Genomic DNA, 15,727 nt, shown 5'->3' with positions numbered 1-15,727 from the left:
CCACCAAAGTTACATAACCCTCCACAGGAAATATGGGTCGCACAGCAGGAACTAGTTCTTGTCAGGCAATCTTTTAACGACGAAGCCTAGCATCAGATTCCAAACATGATATGGCTTTTACTTTACTAATGGATGTATTTCTATTAAAACATGTTTTGCTGTGTGTACCTGATATTTCACACCGTTCTGTTCAGCAGATGAAAACAGAGGGCGGTGTGTTTGTTTCTTTTATTAAACTTGAAACTTGTTATTCCACTTCCTCACTTGCTTTCACTTTCACACAAGCCATGGGAGCTCCTCTCCTGCACTTTAATGCTCTTGTAATGTTTCTGAATTGATGTTGAGTTTCTCTGTTTGTTTTTTACCCATATGACAGCTAACATTTCAACAATCAATTCAGGATAAATGTTTAAATTAAAGCATTATTTTTATCAATCCCCTTATCACTTGCGGCACATAAAATTCTTACCAATCCGGGATCCACGTTGCCTACATTTGTGAGGGCTTAAAAGGCACAAAACCATACAGGTAAGTGTTTTATTTAGACAATGACAACATTTGGATATATCCACTCAAACTCTAGCCGCAGTAAATCTTGCTGCAACCGCAGCCAACCTGGAGCGTGCACACTTCTGCTGGCATGAACATTTCTCACTACACAGCGCACTGGGCCTTTGCTCTATAGGTCTGTCGGACTTTTACATCAAAATAATCAAAAAAAGTTTTGTGGGTGGGAAATAGACCAAAAAAAACAAAAACACAGAGGCTGAATGTTGGTGGCAGAAGAATGTGTTGCATTCCCTTGAACAGCACAGCGGGCGTCTTATTTTATAAGAACAAACAAAAAATCCTCTTAACACAGTTCAAGTATGCACATATGCGAGGTGAAAATCATTCACAGACGTGTTACAAACTAAAAGCGACACTTATAGCAGCAAACTGAGAACAGCTTTCAGGAGGAGATACAAATTAAATGGAGCTAAGTGGTAGCAAGGAAAAGCCTCAATATTATTGATCTGCTAATGATTGACGTCTCCTGCACGCGAAATCTACAACCAATTCTGCGTCCTGATGACAGCAACAGCTGATCCAGCCCCCCGCCCCCTCTTCTTCAGGAGAGCTGGTGGGCGGGCGGGGGGTACAACATGACGGATTTTTTTTACCTGAACAAAAAACGATTAAGACAGATTCACAGATCCACTTCCTGTAGACCTCAATTATGTTGTAAAGCAACAAAAAGGAGGATAAAAAAAAAAAAGTAAATGGAAGTGAAATTTGATGAAGCGGGAATAAAGCCCACATTGCAGTGCTAAAAGCCAGCTAGGAGACCAGATGAAGGTAATCTGGATTGGAAACGCAAACTGAATCCAGAAATATGTAATTTTTTTCCTTTTTTTTTGTTTTTAAACATCAAGTCTGATAAAGGTTACGTGGTCACTTCAGAGTCCTCGTCTCAGATCACTTTTTAAGTTAATCCCTGTGGGGTGCAGATAGGAGGCTACAGGTAAAGTCATTCGGGCGTCTCATTAAAATGAATTGCAGGTCGCCTCAAACACCGGTGCCTCCTCTGCGTGTCCGTTAACCCCCATCTTCTGACCCCTGCTGGTCAGCGCCCTCATTAGCATCGAGACTGTAACTGCAGCGTTATGTTGACGTGAGTTTTAGCCACCTCATGAGGTGTTTTATTACGTGCGTGTGTCTACATGTAGATGTATATAGAGCTACGAGAAGGGAGCAGGTCATTTAATGTCTTTTAAGGAGTTAATTCCTTAAACAAATCCTCTAGATTCATCGTCGTCGTCTGCTTTCCGCTCTTCTCCCCATCTATTCCTTCGCTTTATGCTCCGTCTCCTCTCTCACGTAATTGAGTTCAAGAGCATGATCAGCCTTTACTTCCTCTCATTTTTCCATCTTTTCTCCTGTTCTGTTGCTAATGTATCCATTTTAGCAACAGCTCAGGTGGAGAAAAAGAAAAAACAAAGATCCACATCTACTAATCGATGAACATTCCTGCCTCAAGACTGGCCAGACGGTCCCATCAGAATGTTAGTCAGTAGGTGGGAAGAGATGAGGCGGAGGGCTGCAGAGAGCCGGAGGAGTTTGAGCGTCTCATGTGAGGGAGGAGGTAGGTGTCCGAGCACAGCTGGTGAACGTCGTACCTATCCTCCTTGCGATAGGCCAGACAGCGGCGGATAAACGCCTGCAGAGCACAAAAGAGCACAAATTAAAATGATAGGAGACATATGCTACTCTACCTTTTGTTACTGTTTGCCACTAATTTAGATCCTATTTATGAAAAGGCAATATTATCAGCTGCTTCTCCAGTAAGTCTCTCACAGGTGAACTGCGGGTGGCTGGGTATTCTTATTCTGCTTTTAACATTTCTCCACCAGCTATAGGCTCTCATTTGAGTGTCACTCCAGCTTGCAGCAAATTTTCAGGCCAGAACACAGACTACTGTCAGCTACTTCAGCTCTGAAATTTGTAGTCGGAGTCTAGTGTAGGACGAGATCCTCTCTGGAGAAACAGCTGAATGATATCAGGGTAGGAAACAAGACGTGATAAAGGAAGGGGCGTAGCTAGCAGCTAGCTAAAGAAATACTAAAATGAATCATGTGTGTCTGGCTGTCCCACCCAACTAAAGTCGAGGAATAGGAAACTACTGGTTGCAGCTGACTCAGATGAACGAACATGTGTCAACGTGTCGCTGGACTGCCAAACTAAATCTCTGTTAATTATTAACACATTAGTGTGCAGCTGTAGCCAAAACTGCAACACAAGTCTCACCCTGCTTACGCTTAAAAAAAGAAAAAATCATCTTGAAATGTGAGAAACTAAAACCAGTGAACTTTTCTGATTTCTTTCACACCACAGACAAATAGGTCATTACATTTGTGTTAAAATAATATAGAAGTTTATCTCTTCAACTACACAAGGTTTGCCTCGATTTAATATCTCTAAATTTCGCCAGATGTGATTATTTACTGATGGACTGTTTCATGTCACTTTGGGTTTTACAGGATTTTGCATTACTGTCAAACAGCAGATCCATTTGTCAGGTATTGAATTACCTGCGCCCAAAACAGACGTCCCAGCATGGTTATTAAATCTATGGATATTCCTTTTAGATGGGTGTAAAATATAGAAGATTTTATCCACAGCGCCCTCTATTAACTCACCATTAAGATGCTATGTGGTTAAAGGTCATTAGGAGATGCCATTTACAGGCTACTTTTCAGTCCCGAGTTTCAGCTTTATTGCATTAATGTTGAAATATTGCATCACTATGAACATAATGTTCGTGCAATTTGAGATATCGAGCAACAGGAGTAAAACTAAGCGCAAGCAGCATCCATTTTATAGCAGCTGTATCAATAAAGGTGATGTAAATGCCCTCGTGTGTCTGTAAACGTGTCTGTGTGTGCGTTACCTTTGCCTCTGTGCTGGCCTGTGGTTTCGCTGGGAACTGGACCTCTGTGGCTTTGAGGATGGTGTTTTCCTGGAGGATGTCCTGCTGTGACTGATTGTGACCAAACGGCTGTAAAAACAAAACACAAGATTCAAATTCAAAATGTTCATGTCACTTCATCTGACATTGGATGTTGTGGTGCATGGTGTTACGATGCGGCACCTTGCGTCCATAGAGGCACTGGAAGAAGATCACTCCCACAGACCAGACATCCACCTTGTTGGAGATCTTAGGTGGTTCCTTCCCCACCACAAAGCACTCTGGAGGAAGGTACCTAAATACAAGATTAAGCAAACAGATTTTTAAAAAAAGGACATCGGCTATCAGATTAGAACTATATGACATTATCTTTAAAAAACTGAATTGAGCTGCTTCCATACGCGGGCAGGTCGGTAGAGGTGTGATCTCTCCTGGCACAATCTACACACTCAGACATACCACAACTACACACTTGCATACAGAGCACCAGCTGTTCGACAAGAGGCCAAAATTTGGGGCTTTGTGCATTTTTTTTGTGCTGCAAATTTATTTATAAATAAAACTATACGCTCTGACTTACAGAGGACTAAAAGTGCTAAAATGAATTTTCAATTTGTCTCATTAATCTTGACCAAACCAATTTGCTCAGGAAGACAAAACAGTAAAATCAATAAGACATCACTAGTCAGTTAGAACATAGGATAATTATATAACCATTCACTGAGTGGTGAGGGTCAACAGGGGTTTTGAAAATTGTGTGCGTGGAGCAGGCTTTCCTTAGTGGGTACGATGCATTTTGATCATTCGGTCAGTTAATAGCTGGCTTTCGCAATGCATTCTGGGATACCTGATGGTCCACATCACCACTCCCATCAGTCCATTATTTGAGACATATGCAAGGTAACCAATCAGACGTTGACGAGCTGTAGCGACAGTTTAAACGATTTCATGCTGCACTGCAGCACACGAATCAGGAAATAATTACAGTGAAATACTTCAATGTTTTTAGATAATAAACAAATATTTTCAATAATTATTGATAAATTTATTTATGATCTATTTATTTCCTTACTTTCAATTGAAATTCATTTCTGACACATTTACATAAATAAATACATCTGTGAATAATTATTTCGGCACTTTTAGCCCTCCACTGTTTCCTTCTATGCGATAGCATGCTGCATGTGACATCTTTGTTATTGTTCTTCTCATGTGGGTAAGTTCAGGACTGTAACCTGTGCAGATCCATACTTGACTCTATACCTACCATATTTCAGTCACAATTCACCGTACAGCTTATTAGTAGCGCAGAGACACAATTTATACACGACATACGCCCACAGATTTAGTGCGCTGTCTCTTTCAGGTAATCTGCAATCATGGGTTTAACCTGTCTGTCAGTCTGGGAAGAGTATTAGCGTGTGTGTGTGTGTGTGTGTGTGTGTTACCAGTAGGTGCCCGCTCCCTGTGATGTGAGATCCATGCCGTCAACACCATAGTTGTCATCGTCCATTATCTTGGACAGGCCAAAGTCTGTGATTTTGATTTCTCCACATGCTGTACCATCCACCAGCAAGATGTTACCTAATTGCCACAAACGCAGGAGATTCAGTAAGTGTTTAACAATCAGATATCCTGCTTTAACAGTGAAACACTAAAAATCGTTAGAGGAACAACAATTGACTTTGATTTCATGTCAACCAGGAGACTAACCAGGTTTCAGGTCGTAGTGGATGATGGGGGGTTTGATTTCATTGAGGTAGCGCAACGCGCTGACAATTTGCATGACAATGGAGCGTGCCTCTTTCTCTGACATTAGCTTGTTTTGTTTCAGGTAGAAGTCCAGGTCATTTCCTTCACAGAACTCTAACACCGTGCAGAACCTAACAAAGACACATGCACATGGTTACATACAGAGGAAAACAAACAAAAAAAAACAACAACAAAAAAACCCGATGAACAAACAAGACGAGAACAGTCTTTGCAACTTCAGCTTGTCATCAGTTTAGTGATCCTTAAGTAGCTAGATACACTGATTAACCAGTATACCTTTCTCTCAGGAGATGGAAAGCCTAGAGGCTAAGAAGAGACATTTCCTTCCCCCATATGTAGGTCAGAGGTCAGGGTCAGGACTTTGTGCTATTTAATGAGACCGATCTCAGTTTCCAGCCATGTAAGCGAGCTGCTTAGTTATCCAAGGAACACTTTGCAAAGTCGGTACAATATGAGCAAGAGTAACCTCAGAAATATTTAAACTGTCTTTCTGGACAAACATATAATGCCCTCATTTAGGTATGTGAGACTGGCTGCCACTTCCTTTAAGCACCCTCCGAGTCTGGGTGACTACAGCTCATGTGCTGAGTTAACACCCACAGACAGAAGTTAAACCTTCAAAAAATAACATCCATTGTCAGAGCACGTTAACACTGAATCATACATTCCACTGTGATTTTCTAATCTGATACCACCCTGAACTGGAGCCTCGAGGCACAACACAAACAATTCATGCATTATTTGAATATTTACTGGGTTTGGTCTTTGAGAAGCTTCAACACTAACTAGTGTGCACCATGCTGGTTTACAGCCATTAGAAAAAAAAGTTTTTAACACAGTGCTAAGAGAGGCGCATCCTGAGGATATGTGAACCCAGCAGGGCAGCAGCTGGCAGATGTCACAGGTCACTCACGTGTCAGTATCCAGGGAAAAATAGTCATACAGTTTGACTATTCTGGGATGGTCCAGCTGCTTGTGTATCCGGTACTCCCTGCATGCATGCCTAGAAGGGAAAATGTGTCAAAACAGCATGTGTAAATAGGGAAACATGTTGTCTTTGTGGACCTCAATTATTTTGTGTCTGTGGATGAGACCTACTTGTGGTAGTTCTCCTTTTTCTCCTCTCTCCAGTTCTTGTTGAGCTGGTGGATTTTAACAGCAGCATAGCGCTGCTCAAACAGGTCAAAGGCCTGCACGTGAAAGGAAAGCACACTCAGACATTTTGTCTGTAAACATACATACGCCCAAAGAGAAAACAGGAAAAGCGCAGTCCTTCCACAAAGACAATACCTTATAGACTTCACTGAAGCCGCCCCTGCCCAGCAGGTGCAACAGAAGGTACCTCTCATTCAGGGTGGGATGGTCTTTAAATCTGAGTGAGAAAGATGCTTAGTGAGCAAAAAAAATTAACACAGCATAAAAAAATACTAACCATTCATACATTCAGGATGTGTGAAGTTTCTATTATATCATCTGCCTTGTGATACAGCAAGTTTCGGTGCCAATGAATGAGGAATTAACCTAATGAGTACACAGCTGCTCAAGGCAATCACCAACTTCTTTGTGATTTATATTCATTATGTGACCACTTGATGATTTTATTACACATTAATTTTGTTTTCATTCATCGGCTCTACTAAATGACCACTGTGGAAAATAATACTAACGCTCATCCACAGTCACGTCTTAACTGTCAGTAAACAAGATCCTTCAGCGGGGTTGCCGAGTACACTTACGCTGAGCTGTCCTCGTTGTTTATCCTCTTCAGCTCTCTGATATGAAGGTTCCTCACCCTCTCCAACCGCTCCAGCTCTGCTTGGATCTCTGCCTCCTCCTGGACAACCATGAAATTCAAACATTTTACAGTTTAAAAGCGTTTCACTCATAGTTATGGTCAAATTCTGCTTTTAGCAGAATTTTAACAATGTTTTCACAAACAGTTGGTTTATTAGCTGATGCTTTTTTTCCTTTTTTTTTTAACACTCACCTTCTTCAGATGTCCAAGGCGGAGCTTAAAGATTTCCTCCTGCTCGTGGTACTCAGCGAGGGTCAGTCTGCCAAAACACATAGAAATCGAATTTTCCTAATTCCAAATGACACCACTGCTAACCACGGCTTTCAGTAACTTTAAAAAAATAAATATTCAAAAGTGAAAGTTAAAACTACCCATAGAAAACAATGAAGAGAAGTTTAGTATCATTCTCACAGACAGCATATACTTATTTCATTGTACTCACAGCTGGGGCAAGGAGGGTTTCAGGAAGGGGTCAGAATCGTTGCCGTTAACCACCTTCGTTTTGCGCTGCTTGGGCTCAGATGCGGAGGCCACAGAGAGGGAGGGAGCTGCAGGGTTTGGAGGCTTCCTCTTTGCCAGCAGCTTCCTTTGGCGCTCTATGTCCTCTCTCTGCTGGTTGATGCCCTCCTGCTGCCTGTGTAGAAAGAAAGGCACAAACAAGAAATGGATCATACGGCAAACACTAAGGCTGGATATAGACAACTCATCGCTGTTTATATTCTTGGCTGTGAAGTGAAGCTTGCACAGAAAAATCACTTGTGAAAAAAATGGGTTTTTTTCCACAAAGAATCCAAACACAGTCAACTATAAATAATAGTTGACTGTGTTTGATTTAAAAACAAAACAAAAAACAACACATCACTTGATCAGGTTCTGGAATGCGTATCCGTCAGTCCACTGCTCTGTGTAGGATGCTCCGTGTCTGACGGTGGTGAAGTGGCCGAGACGGAGGCGATCCTGCATGCTCTTCTCGCGACATGACTGCTTCTCCTGAGTGCTCTGTGGGCAAAAACAAAAAACACAACAAAAACAGGCAGGCACACAGTTAGAACAATGGCTCTGTTGTTGAAGTATCTTAGCTGAGGCTTGATACGGTTTTCAATTCAAGCTAAGGACTCTAGCAAAATATTCCAGTGATGAACCCTGATCAATTACCATCCAGACTAAAAGCAACGTTTAAATATTATGAAACAACACAACTCTGAACTAAGAGAGGTTGTTTAAACACCAAGTCCTTCCACCACTGTGATACTACATTTATCTCAGTGGAATCCAAATGAGAACAAGTGGCTGGTGAAGATGTTCAAAAACCTACCAACCGAAACACGCTTTTCTTTCTCTCAGCAGCTGTACAACCACAGCAAAGCTAAAACACCAGAGAACACTGGACTAAGAAATGTATTTTTCTTTAATGTCGTCACCTTTGCAAACAATAAGCTTCACGTTTACTCAGTAAACATTAGCTAATACATGGTAACACACTCCTGCATCATCTCCTCTTTCACATGTTAAAGAGAAACGATCAGCTTTAAATGTAGCATGTTGTTTTTTAGCCAAATGTATGTATGTGTATGAAAACACACCTTTTCTATGAGCAGCTTCTTGCTCATGGTGATGCACTTGTTGAGTCTCTCCTTGTATTTCTCCAGGAGTTTTTGCTGTTCATCAATCTGCCGTCGCAGGTCACAGTTAGCCTGTTAAAAAACAAAACAAAGAGGAACACAATGAAAGACTGTTTACATGTAATATAAACCTAGTGTGATTTTGAAAATCTTGGTCCACTACAATCATGCCTACTTGCCAATCAATCAACTGGACATGGCAACAAAAACCTTGACATATGGTCTAGATTATTTAAAATGATGCTAGCCAGCCAGACCAACAAGTTTAGTTTGGATCCATCTTCATGTAAACACTCAGTCAACATAAATGTTTTACAAGTCAGAGCCAGGCACTAAAGGCACTTCCTCTCCTTTGAAAGTAACCCTGAAGATTAAAGCATACTGGCCAACTGACTGATATGGAGACTACAGCCCCATGCGATCTGAACAGCCGTCCATCCTTCATCAACTGCTGATCAACACGGAGATCTAACTCACCCTGAGCAGGTCATCTATTCGCCCTTCTTTCTTTTCCAGGTCCAAACTTTTGTTGCTCTCCAGGGCAGCGAGTTTTAGGCCCGTCAGTTCAGTCTAAAAAAAGCCAAATAAACAGACACCAGTAAGAGACGACAACTGCCTGAATAAAAATTTAAAAAGAAGCAGAAGAAGAAGAAGGAAAAGGAAAAAAGCCTCATCATGTCAGTGTGTAATTCTTACCTGGACACATTTGCTTGAGGAAGCTTTGAGATTGTGCTCTCCAAAGCACAGACTAGTAGGTGAGGAGCTATTCTGCCGGATCTACGCACACAAAAGTTTTGTTATAAATATTAAATTTACAGACGTTTACTTGTACACAATGCCAATAATCGATCAAGTAAGTCTGATCCCTGAGCAAGACTTTTAGAGGACACATGCTTATTTGCTTATCATATTGTTTTCTTAAAGTGTACTAGAGTAGCTTTGGAGAATTCACAGTGCTAAATAATCCTTATTTGGCTGACACTCGACTTTGGTGAAGCCCCAGTTCATCCCTCAAATACTCACGATGGAGCCTGGGGCAGAGTGTGAGTTCTGCGGAGAGCGGCGAACTGATGGGAGACCTCTGACTGGACTGGAACCATTTCCACCCTGGAACTTTGAACAGAGGATAAACTTAAGACTTAAGAAAGAGGTTCGAAATGATAAGAAGAAAGAGCAGTTTTTGTAATACTCACATCAAAATAGTCACTGATCTTGGGCCCACGTGTCGAGGTCTTTCCTGCAAAAACAGAACAAAACAGTTCAAATTCAATGTCAGCCATCAATAACCCCCCCCGAATCATGCTGCTTTAACGCAGACATCCACCATACCTTGACTACTCTCTGAATAGGTATCAGCTTTCCTTTTTCTCCCTCTGGACGACTCAGAGTGCTTCTTCTCCGGAGTCTGTAAATAGATATGAAACAAAAAAGAAAAGCATGAATCCCCTGTGTTTTATCTAACAAGGCAGGATCTTGTGGTGGTGTTCAGCAGGAAAGAGCAGCAGGAAGGAAGAGTACATACTGAGTAGGCAGGAGAGCTCCCTCTTTTCAAATCAGAGTTCTAGAAAGAGAAAAGAGGGAGAGGTGGAGGTAGCAGGAGAGGCAGAAAAGAAAGAGTGGGCAGTGCAAGGAAAACACTGACAATATGGCTATGCTTATAAGCACATATTACTGTGCATCTCTTTATTAAGTGGTGTAATATGCTCTGACTGTATGTGAGTTTCACCTCTGACTCTTTGTCACTAGATGATCCCAGACTTCCATAGCTGTGGTTAGAGGATTCATTAGCCAGACCCTATTCAGAGCAAGAATTCAAACACAGAGAACAAGAGAACAGTCAGCACAAGTCAGCTATTCAAGTTCTATAATGATCACTAAACGTAAACAGCAGTAAAACAAAAGCTGAAGGCAGGCGACGCGGCTGGCTCATCTGACAGGAATCTAGTCTCTGCAGTCCTAAGGTGTGTCACTTGGATCTCTTCCAAATCATGAACATTTCCAGGAACTATGACCTCCTTTTTAGGAAAACAGGAACTTTTTTGCCTGCTTTTCCACTAGCAGGAACACGTGTTTGATTTTTACTTCTGGGATTGTGACGTAGCGCTTTTTGGCAACTTCTGATCATGGTGGGAGTTAGCCATTGCTGCTTTAACTTCCGTAAAGCATGTTTTCTACAGCTAGCAAGTACCAATTGTCAACTAGATTGGATTGGCAGTTTTTTTCCCCCTTACACACTCAAGCTAATTTCTCATGTAGCTCCTACAGTAGGGAAAAACAAAGGCATTTACAGCTCTGTAACGAGTCAAGAAACAAAGACACACAAAGGGAAATTTTCTGAAGAAGTTTTTGTGCACTAGCTAACTGTTTTTGAGCAAGACATATGAAAATGGAGGCTTTATTTATTTATCTCTTCTTCTGTACTGTGTTACCTTAGCACCGCCGCTCATGCTCCCAGTGCTGCCTCCCGTGTTGCCGCTGACAGCTCCTGTAAACCTGGCCTCCAGCAGCTCCTGTCTCCTGGGGTCCAGGCTGTGCAGCTCCTCCATTGGGCCTGGAATGACGACAAAAGCACAATACAGTGAGACGCTTATATTATCACCCATAATCGTGCTATACAGAATTAGAGCAGAACACACTGCTGTGAAAAAAAAAAAGAATAAAAATACCCAAAAGGAATAAAAACGAGCGCAGGAAAATACATAAGCCGACAGTATCAGGGATGGGATGAGGAAAAATTAGAAGGAGAATAAAAATAGAAAAATGCATTTCATTCGACTGGGAAGGAGGCAGCCCTTCAAAAGACGTGTTTGCAATATATATGCTGGAAATTACAGCAGCTGAGTGACACTGTAAGTACAAACAGAAAGCATGGAGGTCATTTTACACCTAGAGAAATGGGACGAGAACAGACCGCGCTGGCTTGAGTCTGCCAACACAAAAATTGTCAGCTGGCCCATCTACAGTATTGTTTCTTTAAAAGTTAGCCTGTCACACATCCTCATTGCACTGTCCTCAAGCAGTTTAACATTTCAGGATTTCAGTACTTCTGAACATTTGCAGATGGAGGAAAAATAACAAGTTGCTACATCACTCAAAAAAGAAGCAGACGGCAGCAGTGTGTCTAATTGAAATGCTACACGTGTGCATCAGTTCTCCTCACCCTGTTGAGTAATATATATATATATATATATATATATATATATATATATATATATATATATATATATACATACATACACACACACACACACATATATATCTCACACACGCTCAGTCAGACTGGGCCTAGAACAACCAGTTTCCCAAGTGAGAGGAAGGCTGGTCTTCATACTCCCTGCTGTATGCTGCAAGTGTTTGTTTCCTTATTGGACATTTCCTGGCTGTCATCTTTACACAGCTTCTGGCACAGGGGCAAGCCTTAAAAGGCATAATGGACATTATGAAACCTTTGTGCAGTCAAACTGGGAGCACAACAAAATATCAATAGTGTGTAGGGTTATTTTAGGACAGACAACATTTGGGTTAAGTGATCTATAAAGCTAGACCTTCGTGTTGGGAGAATTATTTTGTCTATTTGGACATTATTGTTATTGGTCTTGCGTAAAAAAAATATTTTAATAAAAAAAATAGTCTTGAACACGTATCCTATATCGGTATGGTACCTATTACGCATATTTTGATACGCATATTCGGACTAACTTCGTAACATCGTCGCTGTCTCAGTAATTTTCCTCTGCCCTATAACTAATGGCCTTAGCTGGAAGAGTCTAAACGATTGCTGATATTTGCCCAGTTTTGTCACATTACATCCAGCAACTCCGAGTCACAAGTAAATAACATCACGTCAACAACATAGCAAAAGACGTGGTTTAAAAAACTGGTTTAAAAAAGTGCAACCCACGGCCTGTTTGGCAGTTCAAAGTAGCGGGGTCATGCATTACAGCGCATTAATGGATGCATGCATAGCTGCGTTGTTTAATATTCCACTAGAAGCTGTTGACAGGATGTTACAAACTGCTACAAAAACACTGTTTTCGGATCGACGGCGATCGAGTGACAAGAGATCACGAAACATGACAGCGAAACAAAACGAAACAACAAGCTAGCACTGCCTTTGTGCAAACACGATAGCCCGTTGCTACTTAGACTGGCCATCAACTGAACTGACAGCTGACATTTGGCTTCCAATTCACGGCATCACTGAACTTGACATCCATTTTTTTTACTTGAACAAACGCTAGCTCGACACGGCCAAAATAATCCACTTCTCGGGGGGGAAAGAACGCACTTTGGGGAGAATGCGAGCGGGTCGTGCACTTGGGTGAGCTGGTGTACCTTCCTTGCTCTTTGCGGTCGCCGTTATTTGTGGTTGAGAAATCGTTGGGGACGAGGAGAGCTGCGACCAAGATGGCGTCGCCTCCAAACTTCCACCACCACTTCCACTGTTACTTTGGACACTCATGAAGCCACTTTACCGCCGTGAGGAGCCAGCGTACACACTGCCGTTCGCGGAAATCCCGAACTCGCGTTCATGGTTCTTGACACCTGCCGTCGCCAAACGGGCCGGTAAACGTGAGTAACTCCGTGGCTGTCGGAGTCGCTAGACGTCTCGCATTTTGTGCTCCGTGCGGGTCCTGCGGAGGAGCGGCTTCTTTCGAGACTCGTTGAAACCGATCCAACGTAACCTTTGCATGATGACCGCACGCGCGCCTGTCAGCATCCAGTTCGCGAGCGGAGCTTTGATTCTGGTAGGCGAGGCTATCGCGAGGCTCGCGCGCGCCTAGCTGCGCGGTGGGGGGATGGCGTGACACCGAAACAGACACTGATCTGGGATCATTTTACCCTCCTCCAAAGTAGCCCGAGGTTCACCGGAAGGCGCTGCTCAGCGTCGACCTGAGAACAGCTCCTTGTTTTGGTGAAAACAACAAGCACCCAAAAAAAAATGGCCGAAAGTTCGTGTCTGCTTAGATAGAAGGAAGGGAAAGATAAACGCGCAGTAGGCTTTATGTACACACATAGTCATACAAACTGACTTTATGTTCGTAGATATGCGCACTACTGTAAGTAGTACGTACAGTGTGCCAGTTTAATTAGGCAGCAGGGAGTGAGCGTGTGGGTCTGTGTGATGACTGAGTAAATGTGTTACAGTAGGCAGGGCTGTGGTCTTGATATACTGTTGTTTCAGTCTTGAACTAAAAGTTGCGGGGAGGAGGAGGGAAGGAAGGTATGGGGGGGTGCAGGTGGTGGGAGGATAGTGATGTGGTCTGGGCTATAAGGTCTTTTGTTCCAAAATTGGTGCAGTGCATCAAAATGCCTTTGCTGTGTTGTAAGGCAGCACACACACACAAAACTCTCTAACATTTAACTGTCTGGCCTACATCTCCCTCGGATTCCTGTCTAATACATTTATGTAACCTCGACATGTGCAGCTGGGAGTCAACGACTGTGCGGGGAAGCTTCCTAATCCCTAATATTTCTAGTGTTTTTAATCTTACGGGTTCAGATAAACATTCAAAGTGATAGTAAACACACCGCAAAACGGATTTTGTGTCTGTCAAACCCAGCTTCCCCTTGCAGTCATATTGCATCAGGCAACAGACGGAGCCACAAATGATCATACTGCACCTCATATGCACCTGCCCATGGTAACCTGATTATTTTTTTTTTGTCACATGGTTTCCATGGTAACAGAGCAATCGTCTTGACAGGCAATCAGGAGGTTGTATAAGCAGTGTACTACATTACGCTACACTATGTATGTACACACACACACACACAGAGTCACTCAGCCGTTATGATGTAATTCCAGGTATGAAACTGGAGTTGTGTTATGAGGAAAGGGCTGACGGCAAGCTGATATTCAAGAAGCAGCCACGACATTCCAGGAGCATCAAATGCCTGATGGAAAACCGGGAGTGTTGGCTGACATTTTACAAACTGCCTCCGGCTTGCCTATACTGCACACAGCTAAGGCCTGCAACAATAATGGCCTTTCAGAAAATAAGAAAAGTTTGACAAAGCAGAGGAAGTGAAGCGGAAAAGAAGTAGCCGCACAGTTGCAAAGGTATGACTTTTTATAACAGCTCTGGCATCCAACAGTCCAACTGTTAAAAATAAAAAAAATATAAAACAAACAATTTTCTGTTTAAAGTATTTCAATTATTTTCAAGCATAGAAAAACTCGATCAATTATAAGAAAATAAAGAAACATTTAAAATACCTTGATACACGTTCAAAGTCCAGATAAAAGTAAGACAATTTAGGATGCAGTCCATGCCAACATCCTTCTTTCCTTATATCATTTTATGATATATGAATCAATCCAGTAATAAAAAAGCAGGTAGACTTGGAATAAAAATTAATGTACCTATGTATTGAAAATATTGAAATATAGTATTAGTAAATATATGCATCTGCAGTTATGTAGCATACTGTAGGCGACTACTCAATAAGGCTAAAAGTAGTAACAAATATGCTCATCAGAATATTTACAAGACAATCAAGAATCCTTCTGAAAAGGGAAAAACTTTCAAATCTCGCATCGTATGAAGATGACCATACCTCATGGACTAAAATGATTAGTTTAACTACAGATTCAAGAGACATTAGAAATAGTAAAAAAGTAATAGTAGAATCATATGAATAAAGTTTACTCTATAATACAATCTCAAATGAACAACATCACACAACATTATTATAATGAGTTATTATTTATTTAACATTAAATAAGCCAAAATGCAGTGTGTGGAAACACTAAGCACACCCTTACTGCTTTTATAGGAATTAAGAGGGTAAGTAGCAGCTAAGTGCTGCTAATAAAATGTACTTGATTCCTCAGAAAGTGCTGGCACCTCTGTAGAAAACACCTCATACCAACTGTGATGCACGGTGGAGGAGGGGTGATGATTTGGGCTTTACATCATGAGCTCATCTGTATACCAAAGTATTCTAGAGTCAGATGTGTGGCCTTATGTCCGACATCTAAAGCTTAGCCAAAACTGGGTCACGCAGCAGGACAATGATCCCAAGTATAGCAGCAAATCTACCACAGAACCACCGAAGAAAGAAAAGAATTAAGGTGTAGCAATG

At 41.8% G+C, this 15,727-nt stretch overlaps 1 protein-coding gene across 2 annotated transcripts; it reads right to left on the bottom strand.

Annotated features, from left to right (window-relative positions):
• Positions 1-887: 887 nt before the first annotated feature.
• On the bottom strand, positions 888-13,418 carry LOC146648559 (serine/threonine-protein kinase tousled-like 1-B). Of its 2 annotated transcripts, XM_085389334.1 has the most exons (22): positions 12,974-13,418; positions 11,068-11,189; positions 10,365-10,433; positions 10,161-10,199; positions 9,968-10,043; positions 9,832-9,875; positions 9,662-9,751; positions 9,335-9,415; positions 9,116-9,208; positions 8,600-8,710; positions 7,879-8,015; positions 7,459-7,650; positions 7,209-7,275; positions 6,958-7,055; positions 6,512-6,593; positions 6,320-6,411; positions 6,135-6,224; positions 5,162-5,331; positions 4,897-5,032; positions 3,632-3,743; positions 3,431-3,538; positions 888-2,200 (listed from the first exon to the last, which is right to left on the bottom strand). In XM_085389334.1, exons 1-22 carry the CDS (start codon positions 13,098-13,100, stop codon positions 2,051-2,053), a joined length of 2,286 nt encoding a protein of 761 aa, XP_085245460.1. In that variant the 5' UTR covers positions 13,101-13,418; the 3' UTR covers positions 888-2,050. The 2 variants fall into 2 exon arrangements, with proteins under 2 accessions (XP_085245460.1, XP_085245461.1); XM_085389335.1 differs by lacking the exon at positions 10,161-10,199 and having other exon boundaries at positions 12,974-13,417.
• Between the last annotated feature and the right edge of the window lie 2,309 nt (positions 13,419-15,727).

The sequence above is a fragment of the Rhamphochromis longiceps genome, linkage group LG18 (genome assembly GCF_057381845.1).
Source record: "Rhamphochromis longiceps isolate RC_006_pf linkage group LG18, R_longiceps_female_GT1.1, whole genome shotgun sequence".
Classification (NCBI taxonomy): domain Eukaryota; kingdom Metazoa; phylum Chordata; class Actinopteri; order Cichliformes; family Cichlidae; genus Rhamphochromis; species Rhamphochromis longiceps.
Note: the sequence above shows the minus strand (reverse complement) of the source record. Positions and strands in the feature narration are given on the sequence as shown.

Coding starts and splice junctions, on each gene's coding strand:
- LOC146648559 (XM_085389334.1), bottom strand. CDS start 13,100: ATGAGTGTCCAAAGTAACAGTGGAAGTGGTGGTGGAAGTTTGGAGGCG. Junction 7,056..7,208: donor GCCTTGGACATCTGAAGAAG/GTGAGTGTTAAA, acceptor ATGGTTGTCCAG/GAGGAGGCAGAGATCCAAGC. Junction 3,744..4,896: donor CAGGGAGCGGGCACCTACTG/GTAACACACACA, acceptor TCTTGTATTTAG/GTACCTTCCTCCAGAGTGCT.